Source organism: Aptenodytes forsteri, unplaced genomic scaffold (assembly GCF_000699145.1).
Source record: "Aptenodytes forsteri isolate BGI_AS27 unplaced genomic scaffold, ASM69914v1 Scaffold73, whole genome shotgun sequence".
NCBI lineage: Eukaryota > Metazoa > Chordata > Aves > Sphenisciformes > Spheniscidae > Aptenodytes > Aptenodytes forsteri.
The window spans coordinates 2,241,872-2,259,597 of NW_008796215.1; the positions used below are offsets into that span (position 1 = coordinate 2,241,872).

Genomic DNA, 17,726 nt, shown 5'->3' on the forward strand with positions numbered 1-17,726 from the left:
TGGGTCAAAAAGGAGACAGGGTTTTGAGCAAGGAGGAAGCCTGCCAGGTTTTTAAACTTTGGTGTCCAGGGTGACTTAGTTGAGATTTAGTAGAACAAAGAGGGGAATGGGTTGTTTCTGAGGAACTGGCAAATTGCAGCAAAGAAATGGATTTGCTACAATTTTTCCAATCAAGTATACCAGTCATCTAATATAGGCATATTCTCTTTCCCTCTCTGATTTCTATGATTCAACATACTAAAATGCTTTGGATGTGCATCCATGGTTTTAAAATAACAAACACCAAGACTAAAATTTAAAGTTTGGTTACAGTCTCACTAATTTTACTGGGATTGCTTGGGTGCAACTGAGGTCAGAATTTGGCCTGCAGTCAGGTGGATTTCCACATTTGCTCAGCTGGGGACTCCCTATTCTTTGTAAATCAGAAAGAAATGGATTGAGTTCAGTGGAGGTGCTGGTGTCAATCCTGTCATCAGAGGCTGAGTCAGTAAAGGCACAATCTGAACCAGAGACAGAGAGAACAATTAAGGTAAACAAATTAACTCACCAAAGAACAACTAAACCAATCAGATTTGCTTAATGGTGGTTCAAAGGACAGCAAACACTGAAAAGTCACCAGCTTTATTTTCAGAGGAATGAGGCAAATGAGAACAAACTATGAGAAAAAAGCAAAATGAAGAGGAAGATTTCCTAGTAAAGGAAAGACAAAAAAAAAAATTAGAAAAATCAGAATATTTCACTGGACTTTAAAAACATATCTGTTCCCCCAAAATGCAAACTCTTGCAAGGGAGACCACTCCCTATCCTAACAGATGTGAAAAGCAGCTTTAGCTTCCCAGGGCAAGATTTAACTCCATGAAGTTTTTGTTTGTTTTTGTTTTGTTTTGTTAAAAACAAAAAAACCCACCCAAGCTCATCCTGTAGTAGTATTTAGATTGTTTTGCTTTTCTCAGAGTCTGTAATTGCTACTCTTTCAACACAAAAGCTAAACACTGTTCTTGAGTGTTTCAATCTTGTAAAGGCAGTTCGAATACAGAAAATACAACCTCTCAGCAGAAAAATAAAGTCTCTGTCCAGATTGCTTCATGAATAGATTTGTATTAATAAATTGATTCAACCTTTTTTCTAAGTACATATAGAGCCCATCCAGGAAGAATGACATACTAAGGCAATACTTCTTAAAGGTGTTCTGATACAGTGAGATATTTGCCAACTCTCAGAAAGAGTTTCACTACGTAAAATTATCTGTTGCAAATCATGCTTGCTAACAGAAGCAGCCAGACTATACCAGCCACCCTATACCACCAGTACACAGTCTCTCCAGGGCTGAGTTTCAGGTCAGACCTATACTAATAAATAAAGCAGGGCCAGGATATGGCGTCAAGCACTGGCATGCAAAACCTGCTTCATGTGGGCTGCTTTATGTGTAGGTGCCGCACAGAAGAACTGAAGGATGTTTTTGCAGATGGTGGTACTCACCACACACCTGAGCAGAAAGGGTGACTCTTCTTTAACACACAGACTTGTAAAGTAGAAGTATTTATATTCTTATTTACGAGGCTGAGAATATTTAAAAGAGTTCTAATTTGTAGGACTTTCAGATCCTCATAGTATTGGATTAACTGCTTCTACTACTATTGATGCTAAAACTTCCATTCACTTCTGAAAGAAGTGTCAACTCTGTAAAAATCCTGCTTTCTGGGCCTTAGGGCCGTCAGGTTCAAAAATTTGATAGCTCTTATTGGTACTAATGCCAAGGAATTTTTAACTACAGCTGCTTTCAACTTCGTATATATCTGAAGAAGCTGCTAGGTAGTCCCTGTGAACAGGGGATGTTTTAATAACATGCATTCCTCATCACATGAAAATTTCTTTTCCTTATATTTTTTTCAAAAAGAGATATATTTTGTCCAAAGTCTTGAGGGATCTCTCTTCTTCCAGTCTAAGTCAGCTGTTTTCCTTGTGTTACAAAAGAAATTGGTGCTTAAGAGAGAACTGAAAGTAGAGGGCAAGTGGGTGGGGTCCATGGTGGTCAGGAAGGATGAGGTGGGACCATTGTGAGGGAGCCGGTCCCGTGAACAGATACTGCTTGTGTGAATGGCAGAACTGAGGTGGAGAAAGAGTTACTCAGCATGCTGGTGTGATGACAAGATGCCTGACTCCCTGACAGGAAAGCAGGCAGAAGTTTGTAGAAAAATTCCAAGAGGGACAATGAGTTGGTCAATGCAACAAAGAGCAATTATATGGCAGTCTTACATGGCCTAAAGGGGACATGTAAGGACATGAAGAGGAAGGACAGTGCTAGGAAAAGGACAGTGTTAGGAAGGCCAGAAAAAGGAGGACAAAGAAATAGGATGCAGTGTTCTCGCAGAGCAGTCACATATTGACTCCTCCTCTTCCATTCACACACATGCATGCATGCATTATCCCCACACATATGTACATTCAGCTTATACGTGTCTCCTACACACTCTGCAAAACAAACCTGGTCTGAAAACTGGATATAAGCCATAAAACAGGATGCTGGTAAATGATGACTATCAAGGCTGGGGTAGTGTCTGGCGACCTACCGCTCTTTTCAGTTGTATCACTGAGCAGTCTGAAAGCATTAAGGGGTACAGCTGCAGAAAAATAAAACAATAGAGAAGGAATGGGCTGCAAATGGATGGAAAGGATAGAAAAAAAATTGTTATATAGAAGGACAGAGAGTGGTTAGAAAAATGGGCAGAAAATAAGAGGCTCAGAGTGGAAAAGCCCAAGATAATAAGTCTAGGGAAAATCAATTCAAAGCACCTATATTAAATGTCAGAGAGGAAGTTGGAAAGGCATAATATTGAAAATTAGCTAGCCATAATTTAAACAATAAATTAGTGCTGGATTTATTACACAGACGTTCTTTTATAGCAGAAGAGAGAAAGAGAAGAGAGAACTAGAGAGTGCAAGTCAGTATAATTACAGAAGGCACATGCAAATACAAGGTGGTATCAGACAAAGAGATGAAAGAGGTCTTCCTGCTTTTGGAATGTCAGCTTTACTCCTGGACGTTCTAGTGCCACAAAGATGTGGATGAAATTGAGGGAAGACAGAAAACTGAAAAAAGCATGATTAAAAAAAGTAAAGAAGAAAAGGCTGAAAGAAAAAAAAATTCATATGCACTCTGTAAGTAGATTGGGATTAAACAAAGAACAACAGCTCGTGTCAAGTATTTGAGAAGTATATTTAATAAACAGCAAAAAGGAAGGAAAGTTGCTCAAGATGTTGGGGGATCTAAGTGAGAGAACATGCAAATATCAATAAACAGCAAAGAAAACCTGTCCTATGGAGTTGTCTGCACTATCCATTTAACAAGTCAGTTCTGTAAAATAAGACTGTGCAAATTGTTTGAGAAATGATTGGAGGAAATAGTTTTGTACTTATCACAGGAGCTGAAAACAATGAACTGAATAAATATTTTCTAACTTTTGAATGTACAAATCCAGGAAAGACCCCCAGCACATGAAATGGCATGTCCCTCTTAATGACCATGTTTTTGGTACCTAATCCAGAGCAGGGTAAAGTTTATCTTTTGCTAAAATGGTGTCACTGGACTTTATTTTTGCTGCTACCTTGCAGTTTGGTTTTGTGCATACCACTTACGTGCTAGTAGTGGGTAGGAAAGTGTGGGAAATGGTAGAGAGAGGACACACACAGACGTTTCCACATTCTTCCAAAGCATTTCTTAGATATTTCTGCTGTAGCTTTTGCATCTAAGGAGCATTTTTTTGACTCAGTTGATAATACATTCTCTATTTTATTCCCCTAAGGCATTGATTTTATCATTATCATTAGTATTTCTGAAACCAAGCTCATCACAGATCTCAGCATCTAGTGGTACTATATGTTTACCTCAAATACAACATACTGGTAAAACTGGTTAAATGTCTCCATAGAATTTATGAGGTCTGTTTTTGACAGCTAAAAGCCATAACAGCTGATCTTGGTTTGGAGCAGAAACCGAATACTGTCCAAATCCCATCTCTCAAGAGGACAAAAGCTGCTTTCGTCTTGAGAGTGTGCTTGTTCACCTCCTGGCTGAGGCAGAAGCCACAGGAGAGGATGCTATCTCAGAACTTGTCTAACAACAGAGTTATTCAGAAGCAGCTGTTGGGCTTAAATTTCACACTCACAACCTGAATTCACTTCTGAGTGTAGACGAGCCTTTAAACATTCACGTAGAGTACAATGTACTTCGTCCTTCTGTAACTCCCCAGTCAATTGCCAGTTACCTCTGATGATATCAATTTAGACTTCTGGCAAATGTGGGTGAATTTTTGTTGGGCATAACCTAGAAATATATATTTCTGAGTTAACTAGATTAACAGTTTCTCACATGCTAACTCAGCTAATGTAAGATAAAAGATGTAAAATCTATAGCAGGGACAAGCCCAAAATAAAGGAATTTATTGCTGAAAGGTGTGAAAGAGCAACTGAGAAGAAACGCATTTATTGCTGTGGTTCCATTGTGGGCAACACGCGCAGTTGAAGCACAGAAAATGTTGGAGGAGTGCTGCAAATCTTACCCTGTAGAATGCAATCCTCCAAGAATGTTTTCATCACCTCTGGTACAGGTTTGTAACAGATAACACAAACGGAGCTTGTCCTATGGAATCTGTGTATTTACATGGCGAGGCGGGCGATGACTCTAAAGTACAGGCAGAGTGGCAATGAGTCACGCACACCAGTTTCCCGGCACTGCCTAATGGAAACGTGGAATTACCTGCTATCCTTGCCATGTGCATTGAAATGCAACCAACAGGTTACTTCTTTGAGCTCCAGATGGTTACCAATGAACTTTGTTTCAACACGTACAGACACACAGCCTTCCCCAACACACCAGTGTCCTCATTCACACATATCTTCATTGCGCATTTCCGCAATGTGCGGAAATTTCAAACACAAACTTAGAAGCCAAATTGGGAAAGACCCTTCTGTGTGTGTGTGAAGAGGTGAAGAGGAGAGAGAGGGAGAGAAAGATAAGAGAGGGGGGAGTATATGGTCTTGTTCTGATCTTTCCAAATGCTTGCTGCCCAAAGGAAAGGGCCACCTGGCTTAGCTTGCTCACGCAGCAAGATGCTTGTACTATGTGAAGGACAGAAGGAGAGTCTTAACTGAACTGGATGCTTGGTGTGTTTTTCTTTTAATTCCTCGGGAAGTATAATCTTCCTCGAGGCTTTCCACGGAGGAGTCCCCTTCCCCTATGGACTTAAGGCTCATGATACAATCAGGCACATAGCTCTGTATATTCCCTCTAGCACTCATGTCACAACCTTGAAACTACTCCATATCCACCCTTACCACTTCTCTCTTCACACGCACATCCCATCTGTCCCCTCAGAAAGTGACTTATCCCCACATCCCCCACCGACAGATGTACGAACAGGGATGGCTGTCTCCCACACAGAAACAGCTGCCTGTCATCCCTGCCCACATGCTGCTTCTTTCCACTGTCCGCTCCTAGTCACCACAAGGAGACACACACATGGCCCTGCACCAGCAAACATCTGCAGGGATGCCCAGATGTTCCAGCCCTTGCAAACACATTTCTCTGGCTGTGTCATGGCTACAAAGGAGTCCAGGCGGGCATAGATACCCCATGTTCTTCGCACTCGAACACAGCTCGGTTGCTCATGCTTTGATCCCCTTCCTGCAACAATCCAGCACTAATTGTACCCATCAATCCCTTTCTCTTTTCCCGGCCAGCTGGCAGGTTGATGTCACCGTTTGCTTTTTATTTTCTCAGCGATTAGGCGGGGAGGAAGTGGAGCGGTCAGAGGCCAGGGCATTACCCTGGGCCACGATGGTGGCAGTGGGCTGAGCAGGCTGCAGTCTGTGTTTTCAGCCCAGCTGAATCCCAGTGGCTGGGACCGCTGGCTGCAGTCATGCGTCTCCCCCTCATGGACAACCGCTTCACTGCCCCCACTGCCCACAACCTGCCGTGGTGGGAAGCTCACCGCCACCAGAGGAGAAAGGGGCTTTCCGCTGACTACAACCAGCTCCAAGCACTGCCAGGAAAAATTATCCAGCTAGAGAGCTTGAACTGGACTCCGCAGTGGGAAACCAGTGCATAAAGTAGGACAACGGGTTCCCAACACAGCCCACGGATGCACAAGCACTAACTGCCTATTAGCTAAGTGTTTTACAGGCTACCTATTTTTTTGGCAGGAATTGATCCCTGGAATAAACCGGAAAGGGCTCCATGAACTTTCATGTGACTGGTGCTACATAAGGTCTGGGCCCAGAGGCTTCAGCCTTCAAGCCTAGCGGTTTGGTGTGATCAGACTGTCTTCTCCCAGTGCAAGTGTTGCAGGATTACTCACAATCTTCTGATCAGCTATGGATGGAAATGACCACTTTCCTACCCAGTATAGGACAGTGCTTAAGAAGACACTGAAGCCCTAGGCAAGCCGGACAATTTGAAGATGTTTGTAGAACAGATTAGAAGAACAGACGTTGTCAATATATGTGATTGTTTTGAAGGGAAAGTCATTCTTAGTGTTTCTCTCTCACACCCAAGATGTATCCTATGTTTTCAAGCTTCAACCAGCTGCACATTACTCCAGTACTGCTTCAAGCCATGGAGAAAGCTAGTACTTTCTTGTTTTCTTTGACTGACATCTGTACTCCCTATGTGTACTTCAACCTGATGGCTGTTCATCCAACAGCCCTGTTAACTACCTAGTAGCCCTGTTAACTGGTCCTAGAGAAATCTCTCCACCATTTTGTGCCAGCAGTAGCATATTAAAGTTTTAAGGCATGAAAATAAGGTGCATTGATATGCCTCCAAATGAAGCTGGCATAAATATTTTAGTTAGACATCCTGGGATTTTCTCAAGATTATTCACTAGTTCTTTAGAAAAAGCCTGCAAAATCTCTAAAGGAGAGTCTGCCTGCTGTGCATGCCATGCAGAAGGCAAGCACATCTAGCACACGTTCAGTCCTATTGCTACCCACACACCAAACCATTTTCTCAGTTAGTCATCTTTCCCTACCCTCCTTCTCAATGCAAACATTCCTTCTTAGCACTCGCAAAACTCACTTCTGTTGTGTGTCTTACATAACTTATTTCAACATGGAGCATTGTGCCACAAATGCAGTGGACACGTGATTCTCCAGTCAGCCTCCGATAGTCATCTTACACATCAGCACAGCTTCCTGGGTGCGTGTTTGTAACTTCCACACAGACGTACGTCCCTTACAGCAACTCAGTACTCTTACATGCTTCTCACTGATTTCAGCTTCTTCCTGCAGACTGGCTGCGTCGTTCTCATCACATGCCTCCCTCTACAACTCTGCCAGTCATGTAAGCACAACACTCACTGAACACATCTGTCCCTGACCTGCACACAAACCCAACATCTCATATATCCGTGCACATATCATCACTGACTGTATGCATTTACCTGTGCCTCCTACTTGCTCTCCCCTTGCACTTAATTCCCAACCTGCTCTCATCCTCCTATGCATGCATGTACGGCCCCTTGCACACTTAGACAGACTTCCTTAAACTAAGAGGCAGATAACTACAGATGGCGTAAGTCTTCATAAACTTTTTCCCACTCCTCATCACTCTTCCCTCCCCCATAAGTTGTCTTCTTTCTCCCAGGCCCCATGCCCAGGTCTGTAATCCTTACCTGTAATTCCCTCATTTACTTTGAGCATGCTGTGTGCACAAATCTCCCTTATGAGGCACAACTTTTCACTCCTTTCACCTTCCCTTCCACAGCCCTTGCAACCAGGCACAAACTGGCAGGTACTTTCCTTGCTAACACACCATCATATGTCAACCTACGCTAAGCTTTTCACCCATCATAACATGAACTGTCATTCCCATTCACTTCCACATCATGCCCTACAGCTCCTAACTCCACTCACCTCCCCACACACTTCACACTTTACTTTTGACCTTAGTACAGCCATGTGGCTTATACAGCCCTGCAGGTAGTTATCCCTCCCATTCCTTCTCCTCCCACCCCTTTATATCTTTAGTCATTTCTCTGCTAGCACATTTGTTCCATTCCCTCTTGCTGCTTCAGTTAGCCAGTACCTACCACAGAGATATAAGCACATTTGTTATGTCTCTCTCAACAGAAAATTGCTCACACACATGTGAGTATGTGTTCTTCTCCTCCCCACCCCTCCCATTATTCCTTACTTTTCATTATTTTTCTCAACTGCTTCCGCTGTAACATATTGCCTGTTCTTCCCCTATGTTACCCCAACTGCCCAGTAAGGAGGCATCCTCTGATTCTGCTGGCCAAGCCACTCCTGCACCTTTGCACTACTTTCTCTGTTTGCCTACAAAGCGATACAAAACCAAATTTCCTCCCACCCTGTGATCTCTTTCCCTATACCTCCTTTAAGCCACCTTTTTCCCAGGCATCTTTACAGAAAACCCAGCTTTTAATTTCATCCTCATGCCTCCTACATTCTTCATTTTCCCCAATTCTCATGTTTCTCAAGACCTGCCACATCTTTATAGTCCTGTCACAGTTCACCCTGTCCCCATGATTTCCATTATCTTGCATTTCCTCACAGCACCTTCACACGGCTTTTTCCCCAGTCTGTCTCTCTCTTGCAACCAGGCAGCACATGTCTATAGCACTACTCCAGCAGGCTTCCAACCTCCTCTGAAATTTCTCTAAGCAACTACCCCCTCACATACCATTATGGGTCCCTATACCCTTTTCCCATCACCACACCCTGTCTCCATACAGCTCATTTTTTCCTCTGCATTCCTCTCCTCGGCATGTGTTTCCATCACCATGAAAGCTTTCTCTTTCATACTCTAACACCTTCCTTGCAAATACATCCTCATATCTATTTCTTGACAGAATCAGAGGTGTCTCCTTTAGACGCCCCCCACAAGCATCATGTAGCTGATTATTTTCCATACCTTTCTCCAAATAGACAATAGTTCACATTTTTCTTCCTCCTCCAAACATCCTTTGTGCCCTGTGCTTTCACCTTTCTCCTCCACTCCCACTCCATACCCTACCTTCCCCTTGCAGGGGGAATACAAGGGGATACAAGGACCCTAGCATCCTTGTATGTCCCTTTCATATCCTCACCCAGCCTCCAGTCTGCACCTCTTCCCATCCCTCTCAAGTGTTACTTCTCCTTCTGAGCTCCTAAACTTTTTTCCACCCACAAAGACCCTTTTTTTCCAGTTGACCTGCAGCAGTTCCCCTTTTAAGCTGACAACCCTTGCATGGCTTACCTGCTCTCATTACCCCAACACAGAACACTTAATACATAGCAGTTTATTTTTGGTATATAACATTTTCCCTCCAAACTCATTCTATCTTTCTATGTACCATTTAGTTCTTCGTTCCCTGGGGAAAAAAAATAATAATCCTAAACCTACATGTATTGCATACCTCAACATATAGCACCCTTCTACACAAAGTGCTTCCCTCCTGGCTCTGCTGGTACATCCTCTTCTCCCCATATTTTGGGTCCATCACCTGCAATCACGTCTAGTTTTCCTCCCCCCGCCAAGCTCACACACAGAGCTCCTGGTACTGACATGTGTATCTAAGATCAGTCTTTTTACTACAAGCAGCTGGAACCATGCCGAACTCTCTTCCATTCTCTACTGCTTTTGTCTGCCTTGCCACAAAATGAGGTTTTCTTTTTTTTATTATTAAGTTTTCCTTTTTCTTACATCTTATTTATAGGTGTTTCTTGCACCACTCCTCCACTTACAGGCTTGCACAGATCAGGTATTTCTGTGCCTAAGAATGTCTCTCCTATTTGCCTGGGTATTTTCCTGAAGGCACAATGTAAAGGCAAACTTTACATACCATTTGCACTCCTCATGCAACAAATCACATGAGCCTAAGAGCAAAGAGTGCTTTCTGAAAGGTTGTAGCTCATAACAATTGACTGGACCATATAGCACACATCCCTGTCTATTTAAAAAGGGGGGGGAAGCAACCCCCCTCACACACACACACTCATCTCTAAATAACTGGTTTTGCAATATAGGAACCAGAGAATGTGCGCATAGCAGCCCTATTCAATCCAAAATATCCATCTCTCCAGATACTGCATATTTATAGTTCAAGAGATAGGACCAACACAGAGCTTTCCCGTTTATTTTAATGAAGGATTAAGAACTGATCAGAAAACTATCTAAACCATTCAAGGACTTTTTCCCCTCTTGGCTAATAGCAGTTTGGTGTCTCCATAAGGACTCGCCAGTAACTGACGCTTTAAGCTGCATTTCAGCTGTTTAGACGGGAAACAGCTTTCTATTTTGCTCTCTATATGTGCGTCTGTGTTGATTAGTTGTGTGCCGCATTCCTAGAAGGCACTTACCAAACGCTGGAAATTGCAGCGTAAGAATAGTTTTCCTGCCATCCTAGCACAAAGTGAGTGTATCTTTTTCACCTAGACACAGATGTGTAAGGAATCCTTTGATCTCCAGTTCCTCCCAGAGAATTTAGTGTTTGGGTTTGAGGAGAATGGGGCTTGATTCAAAGGTCACGAATAGGGTTTCCAGTGTCTGGCACACACAAAAAAAGAAAGCTCCAGTGAAGTTAGTTACCTGAGACAGGCGAGGTCTAGAAATTGGGAATTTTGACTTTACTTGTCATGGGCTCTAACTTTCCCTGAGGGCAAGCATGCTACGTATGCTGAGGCTGGTTCTTGCAATCCACGCTCAAGATTTGCAACCCCTTTTGTTATATCTGAAGTTGCTGGTTTCCTTCTTAAAATAAAACCAAGAGTATCCTTTACTTTTGCCTCTTAAATCAAATTCCTTTAGCACCTCATATTTCTCCTCTGCTGTTTTCTTGCCAGGGACCTGAACAACAGCGTGCAGAGCAGGAGGAGAGAGGAACCTCAGGACTGAAGCAAGCTATAGGGCAAGTAGGGGTGGGGGAAGGAGGAGGCACAATGGGAAAGGCAACAACATTTGGGACAGATCTACTGCTTACAAGACCCCCCCTCCTCCCCATTATACTTCTGCAAAGGACCCCTCTCCCCCCCCTCTCCTCCCCGCCCTCTTAGGACCCTATTAGAAAACGTCAAATTTCTCTTACCGTGGTAGGAGTAACCATGGCATCCGTGTGAATGTTTCCAGAAAAGTCGACATGAAGAGAAAGGTGGATGTAAATATGTTCATTCAAAGTCCCAAAGTTGGTCTGCTTGGGTTGTGCAGAGTTGCTCTATGGGAGAGGAGCCTTAAACTCTGAGTCCCGTGAACATAATCTGCTCGATTATAACAAACCAGCTCAGCCAGATGGCTCTGTGCTCTGCAGATTAACCCCTTTATTGCCACACTCTGCTTTCCCTACCTACCATTTATAATAAACTTGCCTGGTTGGGGAATTTCAGAGAATGAGGCATTTTTTTTGAAAATGACAAAACCGTCATAAAGGTCATTTTTTCCCCTGTGTGCTCTAAAAAAACCATCATGTGCCTATTTTTTTTTTTAATCCAATTGACTGTTTTATTCCTCTTCCTGGCAAAATCTTTTCATATTATTAAGAACAGTATTAGCACCAGGGAACATTTTAGAGAATTCTTTTGTTAAATCATAACTATCTCTTCCGGACTGCGATTCTCAGAAGACAAGTATTTTATTGCAGGAATGTCTCTGTGTTTGCACTCTAATGGTCCATCTACTCACCCCCCACCCTTTCCCCCATACTCTCTGTCTCCCACACGCACACTCACACACATGCACACGCACACCCTTTGGTCAAACTGCCAGCATGTGTTGTTATTCTTACCCATATTCAGAAGTCATTATAGGACATGTAAAACAGGTGAAATAGAGAGACAGAACTAGAATGCCACAAGCCTCTGCTCTCTCCCTCTGGCTCCTTTTTTTTATTTTATATTTTTTATTACTTCCAAATCTTACAGAAATTTATTTCTTTGGACAGCATTTCTGTCAACCAAGTCACCTCCCATGACACAAAAATAAGTGTTGGGAGAAATATCCACTGTTAAGAACAGACCTTAGGATGGATTTGTGTCCAGATATTTGTGTCCAGATTCTGTTTTGATTTGCAGATTAGTCCATTAAGTAAAGGATGGAGAGTGCCAAAAACATGGAAAGTTCATCAGCAACCAGCAGTGACTGGTTTCCAAACTTTTTATTTAGAGTGATTGCTCACAGAGATGGCTGATAAATTTAGCTGCATGCCTCTAAGTCTCCCTCTAAATTTACATGCTTAAGTCATCTTTCTTTTCTATTTGATTCAAGCATAATTGAGCAAGTCATAACCGTAAGAACGTGGTCATATAAGATATGATACAACACTTCAAATCTTAAGAGTCACCAGATTGTTTCCTTAAAGAATACTTCCTTTACTAGCTCATGAAGTTTTTTCTTTTGTTATTTAATCAAGGAATTTTTCCTCTTTCCCGTCCCTGTGCAAGGATGATTAGCCCTCTCACGCTGTCAAAGCATTGTACAATCTTCTTTAAGACATTTTAATCTACCTAGATAGTTGTCACAGTTTTATTGAAATATTTTCCACTGTGGATTGAAACACGGTTGGTGGTGTTTGTTGTGGTTGTCCTTTATCTGACTTTTTTCAACCATAAAATAATCCTATTTAGGGAACTCTGAACTCTACAAATTGTATCTGTCTCATAAATTCTGCCTGAGTCGCTTATTCCCTCTAACTGCCCAGATGCAGAAGGAAAGAGTCATCTTCCACTGTTGCCTCCTAAGAATTTTCTGCTAAAACTTGCTGCTTTGCCAATCAAAAAAACACTCAAACCTTGAATAACTCTAGAGCCTTTTTGTCTTCCCCATTTGGCTGAATGCAGTTTCCATCCTTTTTAGAGCTCTTTCAGCTAAAAGGAGGGAATCAGAACTAAATCCTGTCCACCCCAGCCCCAGCACTGTAGTCAGACCTGAGAAATGCCTAAAATATGACTCAGCTTTTAATGTCCTGAAGTAGACAAACAGTGCTAGGAACAGAAAATTCTCCTGTGGCTGGCGAATGCTCCCCCAGAGGTAGGCAAAGGGTTAAGCAACTGAAGGCAGCCCTAGCCCGGGAACCTCACATTTGCAGCTAGCCCAGCAAAAAAAGAAGGAAAATAAGTAGGCTACAAGTAAATGTCCTAGGCAGAGGGGCTGCCTACCTCCCTCTGATGGGAGGCACACCTATCAGAGGCAGGCAGTTTGCACAAGTTGAGGGGTTTTGCCCTGTACTTGTGTCTGGGTCTGTGGGCAATCAGACGCCTTGTAATTTGAGATGTGACACCTTAATCTTGCCAAATATGTGTGCGCTGTAAAAAGCATTGTAGTCAGGGTGTTTTCGCACCTATAGAAAAAGGAGACACGTTTGGTCCTTGCAGTTTTCCAACCTTTCCTCTAAAAACATTTCTGTTGTTCTGAAGCTGTTTTTTTCTAGATATTTTTACATCTTCATCTGTTATTTTGGGTATGTGGGGTTTTTTTTAATGCTAACCCTTAGCACAAGTGGATTTTTTTTACACTTTAAACATGTTTCTGAATTTTTTATGAGAAACAATAAAGCTCCCAAATGGTCACCTTATTTTACATGTAGTCCTTGGATCTGAGGTTCTGACATGGCAAAAAAAAAATTGTAACTTTGAACAAGTCTCTGTTCTGTCTTGAAGATTTGAAATATTGCTCAAAGCGTGCTGTAGAAAGTAATCTTTAAATTCTGGAATTACTAGACATTGATCTGATTAATTAGGCACTTGATCAGACTTCAAAATATGTAACATTTTATATACTTTGAAGACGTATTTTTCTCTACATATTAACAGATGCCACTATAATTGCGTTTGATGTTAAAAAATTGAATATTTATAGAGAAGATATGCATATGAATATGTAAATGGATGAAAATTTCATTGGGTTTAATGTATGCCTTGGGTCATTATAAAAGCAGGGAGTTGGTTTTCCTCATTAACCGTTAGCTTTTGCAACAGCACCACTTTGTGGTTGAAGTCCCGAATAGATACTGAAAGGGGGAATGTCCGTAAGGACATCACATGCGCTTCAGAAAGTTTGCGCTATTCCCATGATGGTTTTGATACACAATGACAAACACACTTACCTGCGATGGAAATATGTTCCAGCCGTATGGTCCTCCATTTATGAAATGGTAGTTTCGAAGTAAAGACAAAGAAGAAGAAGTGGAAGCAGAAGATTAACTCTGAACATTTTGTCTAACTAAGAACTTCAATTCAGGAGGCTGTTCGCCTTTCAAATGTCAAAATCACTTTTTCCCGAGTTTTCAGAATTTAATAAAGGGTCTGACAACATCTCTAGAAAAGATTTTTCCTTTACATGTATCGTAAACATTTTGTTAAAAGTAAAAATGAACCCAAGCATGGTTTTCTTTAATTGGTAGAAATGGTGGTGAGAAAGAATAGGTTATTTTAGAAATTATTGATTTAAACATTATTTAAATATTATTTCAAGAATACTAATGGTACCATTTCAGAGCCGAAAGAATTGCTGAAACCTCATTGACATTGGCCTTCCATACACTTGCATTAGTGCTGGACTTGAGCCATCATGTATGCTCAGATTTGAGTTTTCCTTACATTCTTGCACCCAGGCTAGAGAACTGAGGAGTATTAAAGAGAAATTCCAAGCAAGATTCACAAACAAAGTCAAATTTGGTTCTGATACACATTTCTTGGAAAGTTGTCTTCTGCAGTTTTTCCTCTTTCTTTAAAAAATAATCTGATAAATTCTTAAAATAATTACAACAGCTCATAACAATTAACATGGTAGATCAAAGGTGACACAGTGAAAAACTTGTACCCAGAGCTGTAGACATGCCAAGAGTAGGATGGAAAAAATGCAGGGCAATAACCATGAATTCAGGTCACACCCTGAAAGCCATTGCTCTTCAGAGCTATTCCTAAAAGCAATACACTTTACAGAGTTAGCTTTTATGTAGTTCACCTGTAAACCTATTTTCTTGATGGAGAATTAGGAAAGTGAGATGAAATGGGATTATAAATGTAGTATTAATTAAAATAATAAGTAACACTATTTTGTACCTACTAAGTACAACTACTAGCACTTTCTCGTGTAAAATATTTTACACACACACAACATCATAGCAGTATTCAGCCAAAGATTTTAAATGTTTTACAAATACTTTTCATTTCTAAGTTTCCCTTTTTAATGAAATGTAGGGATCTGTACCCCTATTTCAAAATAGAGCTATATATTAAGTAATATACAAATGGGGACTTCCACTTGCTAATATATAGCTATGTTTTGGCAATAGGGTTATGGATCATTACAAATCTTCTCTACTATACTGATGTGTTGCATCACTTATGAGTTTAGCACATATTTTGGGCTTGTGTAATATTTGTCTTTTTCTGATGGTATCTAATTTTCCCGGAGACAGTCTTTATTGCAGGAATAATTAAGAATTGTTGCAGCAGAACAAGGTTAGTTGATGATAGGCACCATTTCTGGAAACAAAAAAAACCTTCTTTGTAACAATAGGCATACTTTTAGCCTCTACTCATTTGTTATGATTTCCAAATTAGTTGAACAGAACTCGCACGACTATCTGCAAAAAAGTAATTTCTTTTACTTACACAAATGCTAAGAAAAAAAGTCAAATTAAAGCTACATGAAGAAGTTTGGTTCCAGTACTTATGCTGGAACTGGGAAGAGGTACCTTCAGTTTTTAATGATCCTAGATGAGGAAGATATTTGAAATCACAGCGCCATTCTTTTGCAAGGAAGATAAATTCCGCACTGGGACATATAAAGAGGTGCCTAGCCTGCAAGATACATAAAGTACTCTGGTAAGACATCAGGTGGGATGTGAGATCCAGTTCTGACCAAGTTCAAGTCAGAGAAGACCTGGAAAATGACAGAAGCAATGATTAAATGTGTAATATAGTTTAAAACATAACATATGATGAAAAATTGGAATTGCTTACCAAAGAAGAGAACTTGCAAGGTGTTACAATTGAATACTTCAAGCTCATAAAAAGCTTCTGCACAGAAGATACCAGCCCACAACCTGAATGACTGGGACAAGAATTGGTAAGTTGCAGCAAGACGGGTTCAAGTTAGACATGAGGAAAAACTGGAGAGCCCAAGGTCCAGAATTGGTTGCCTGGGGTTGCTGTGATATCTGCCTCATTGAAGGTCCACACCAACAGGGTGAAGACATCTGTCAGGACCCACAAGGCTGTAACTGATCCTGCACTGGGGCAAGGGAAGGTCTAGGTAGTCTCTCTCAGCTCATCTTTCCCATGACTGTATGACTTACATCATCTTTGAAAACAAGTATTTTCTGGAACATCATGTACTTAGTGCTCTGACCTAGCTTTTGAAGAAAACTCCCCAGTGAAATCCTTCAGGAAGTTTCTTTTAGATATCCATGTGCCTTGGTTTGGCACACTAAGGGACTTTATCACTAGGGGAATTGACTGCTACACACAGCAGAGCTGCTTACTAAAAGACCAGCACACACTAAAATTTCTCCAGCAGGGAGGTAAACCTCAGTACTGTTTTTCTCTCCTGGACTGATGCTTCTGTATCTTTGAGGTCCAGTGGAACTACACTATCTGAAGCAAGTTGAAAGAGAATGAAGGAAAGGGAGAAGACAAATATATTTTTTTCAAAATAAAAAATAAAAATATCTACCACTAAGTCAAGCAGTTCCAAAGGGAGGGGCCTCAGAGCATTGGTGGTTTGCCAACATGGCATCAGCTGTGTCTGTTAAACCCAAGCACATAACCCATCACTGAAATGAAAGGCACAGTTCCACACAATATATCTGATAATAGTCCAGCCACAGGGAAATGTGTCCTGACTTTTGTGTTTACATTCCTAAACTTAGTGTCAAATATAGGTGTTCTTCTCATTTGTCTGTTTCCCCTACTGGAAGAAATAGAAAATAAGGCAAAACAAAGAAAGGAAGGTAAAATAGTAAAATGCTCCATGAAAAGAAATGCTCCCCAACCTTGCTCACTTGCTTGCAAGCAGCAACAAAAGTTAGTGTAATGATGGAAATACATTTGGGCAATGACATTTTTCATAAACTAATTTAGTTAAGGTTCTTCTTTTTGTTCTGAGATTACATTTGCTAGAACAGAAAAAGTCTTGATTCAAAGTACAGCTGACAAGGTGTGTTTAATAGCAGAAGTTGGCTTTTGAAGTCAGTGGGACATTTCTCATTACTAGCTTGTATACCCTGTAGTTAGTATTTGTGTGTTCTGACCTTACAAGGCACTTTTTTTGAATTAAATCAATTTTTATTCAGACTTTTTATCTGATGTATTCTGATGTCCATTTGGCTAAGCTTCTACATTTTAATTCTCTAAAAGCTTAGTGTGAAATCACATCTGCTGGAGGAGGGGCAGGGCAGCAAACATGGCATGGATCAACTTTCAGGCAGCCTAAAACTGAAAGTCCTGTTTGAGCTAATGCAGATGTACAGGCAGGGGGTTTTAAACAATTCTAGGCCAAACTATGCTCTCTGTCAATCCTGGCCTATCTTTTTAAAAAAATAGATATTTCCCAAACTAGGCAGTACACTAATCTAGCTGCCTAAGTACTCTTTCAGGGTCTATAGACAAAACATTTAATGCACCTGCCTATAGTATTAACTTTAAGCTCACTGTGGTTGTCTGCACTAGTGAACTGTTAGGAAGCTCCCAGCTTGAACTGGGACTGTTTCAAATGATGGTCTCCCCAGCAG

The 17,726-nt window shown here is 41.2% G+C and overlaps 1 protein-coding gene across 1 annotated transcript in view; it reads right to left on the reverse strand.

Moving 5' to 3' along the window:
• Positions 1–11,205, reverse strand: part of NTF3 (neurotrophin 3) — a 53,578-nt gene extending 42,373 nt beyond the window's left edge. The window contains exon 1 of the mRNA XM_009288503.1: positions 11,085–11,205. Coding sequence (XP_009286778.1) covers positions 11,085–11,102 — 18 coding nt within the window. The 5' untranslated portion in view covers positions 11,103–11,205. The remainder of the gene's footprint in view (positions 1–11,084) is intronic.
• Positions 11,206–17,726: the final 6,521 nt, after the last annotated feature.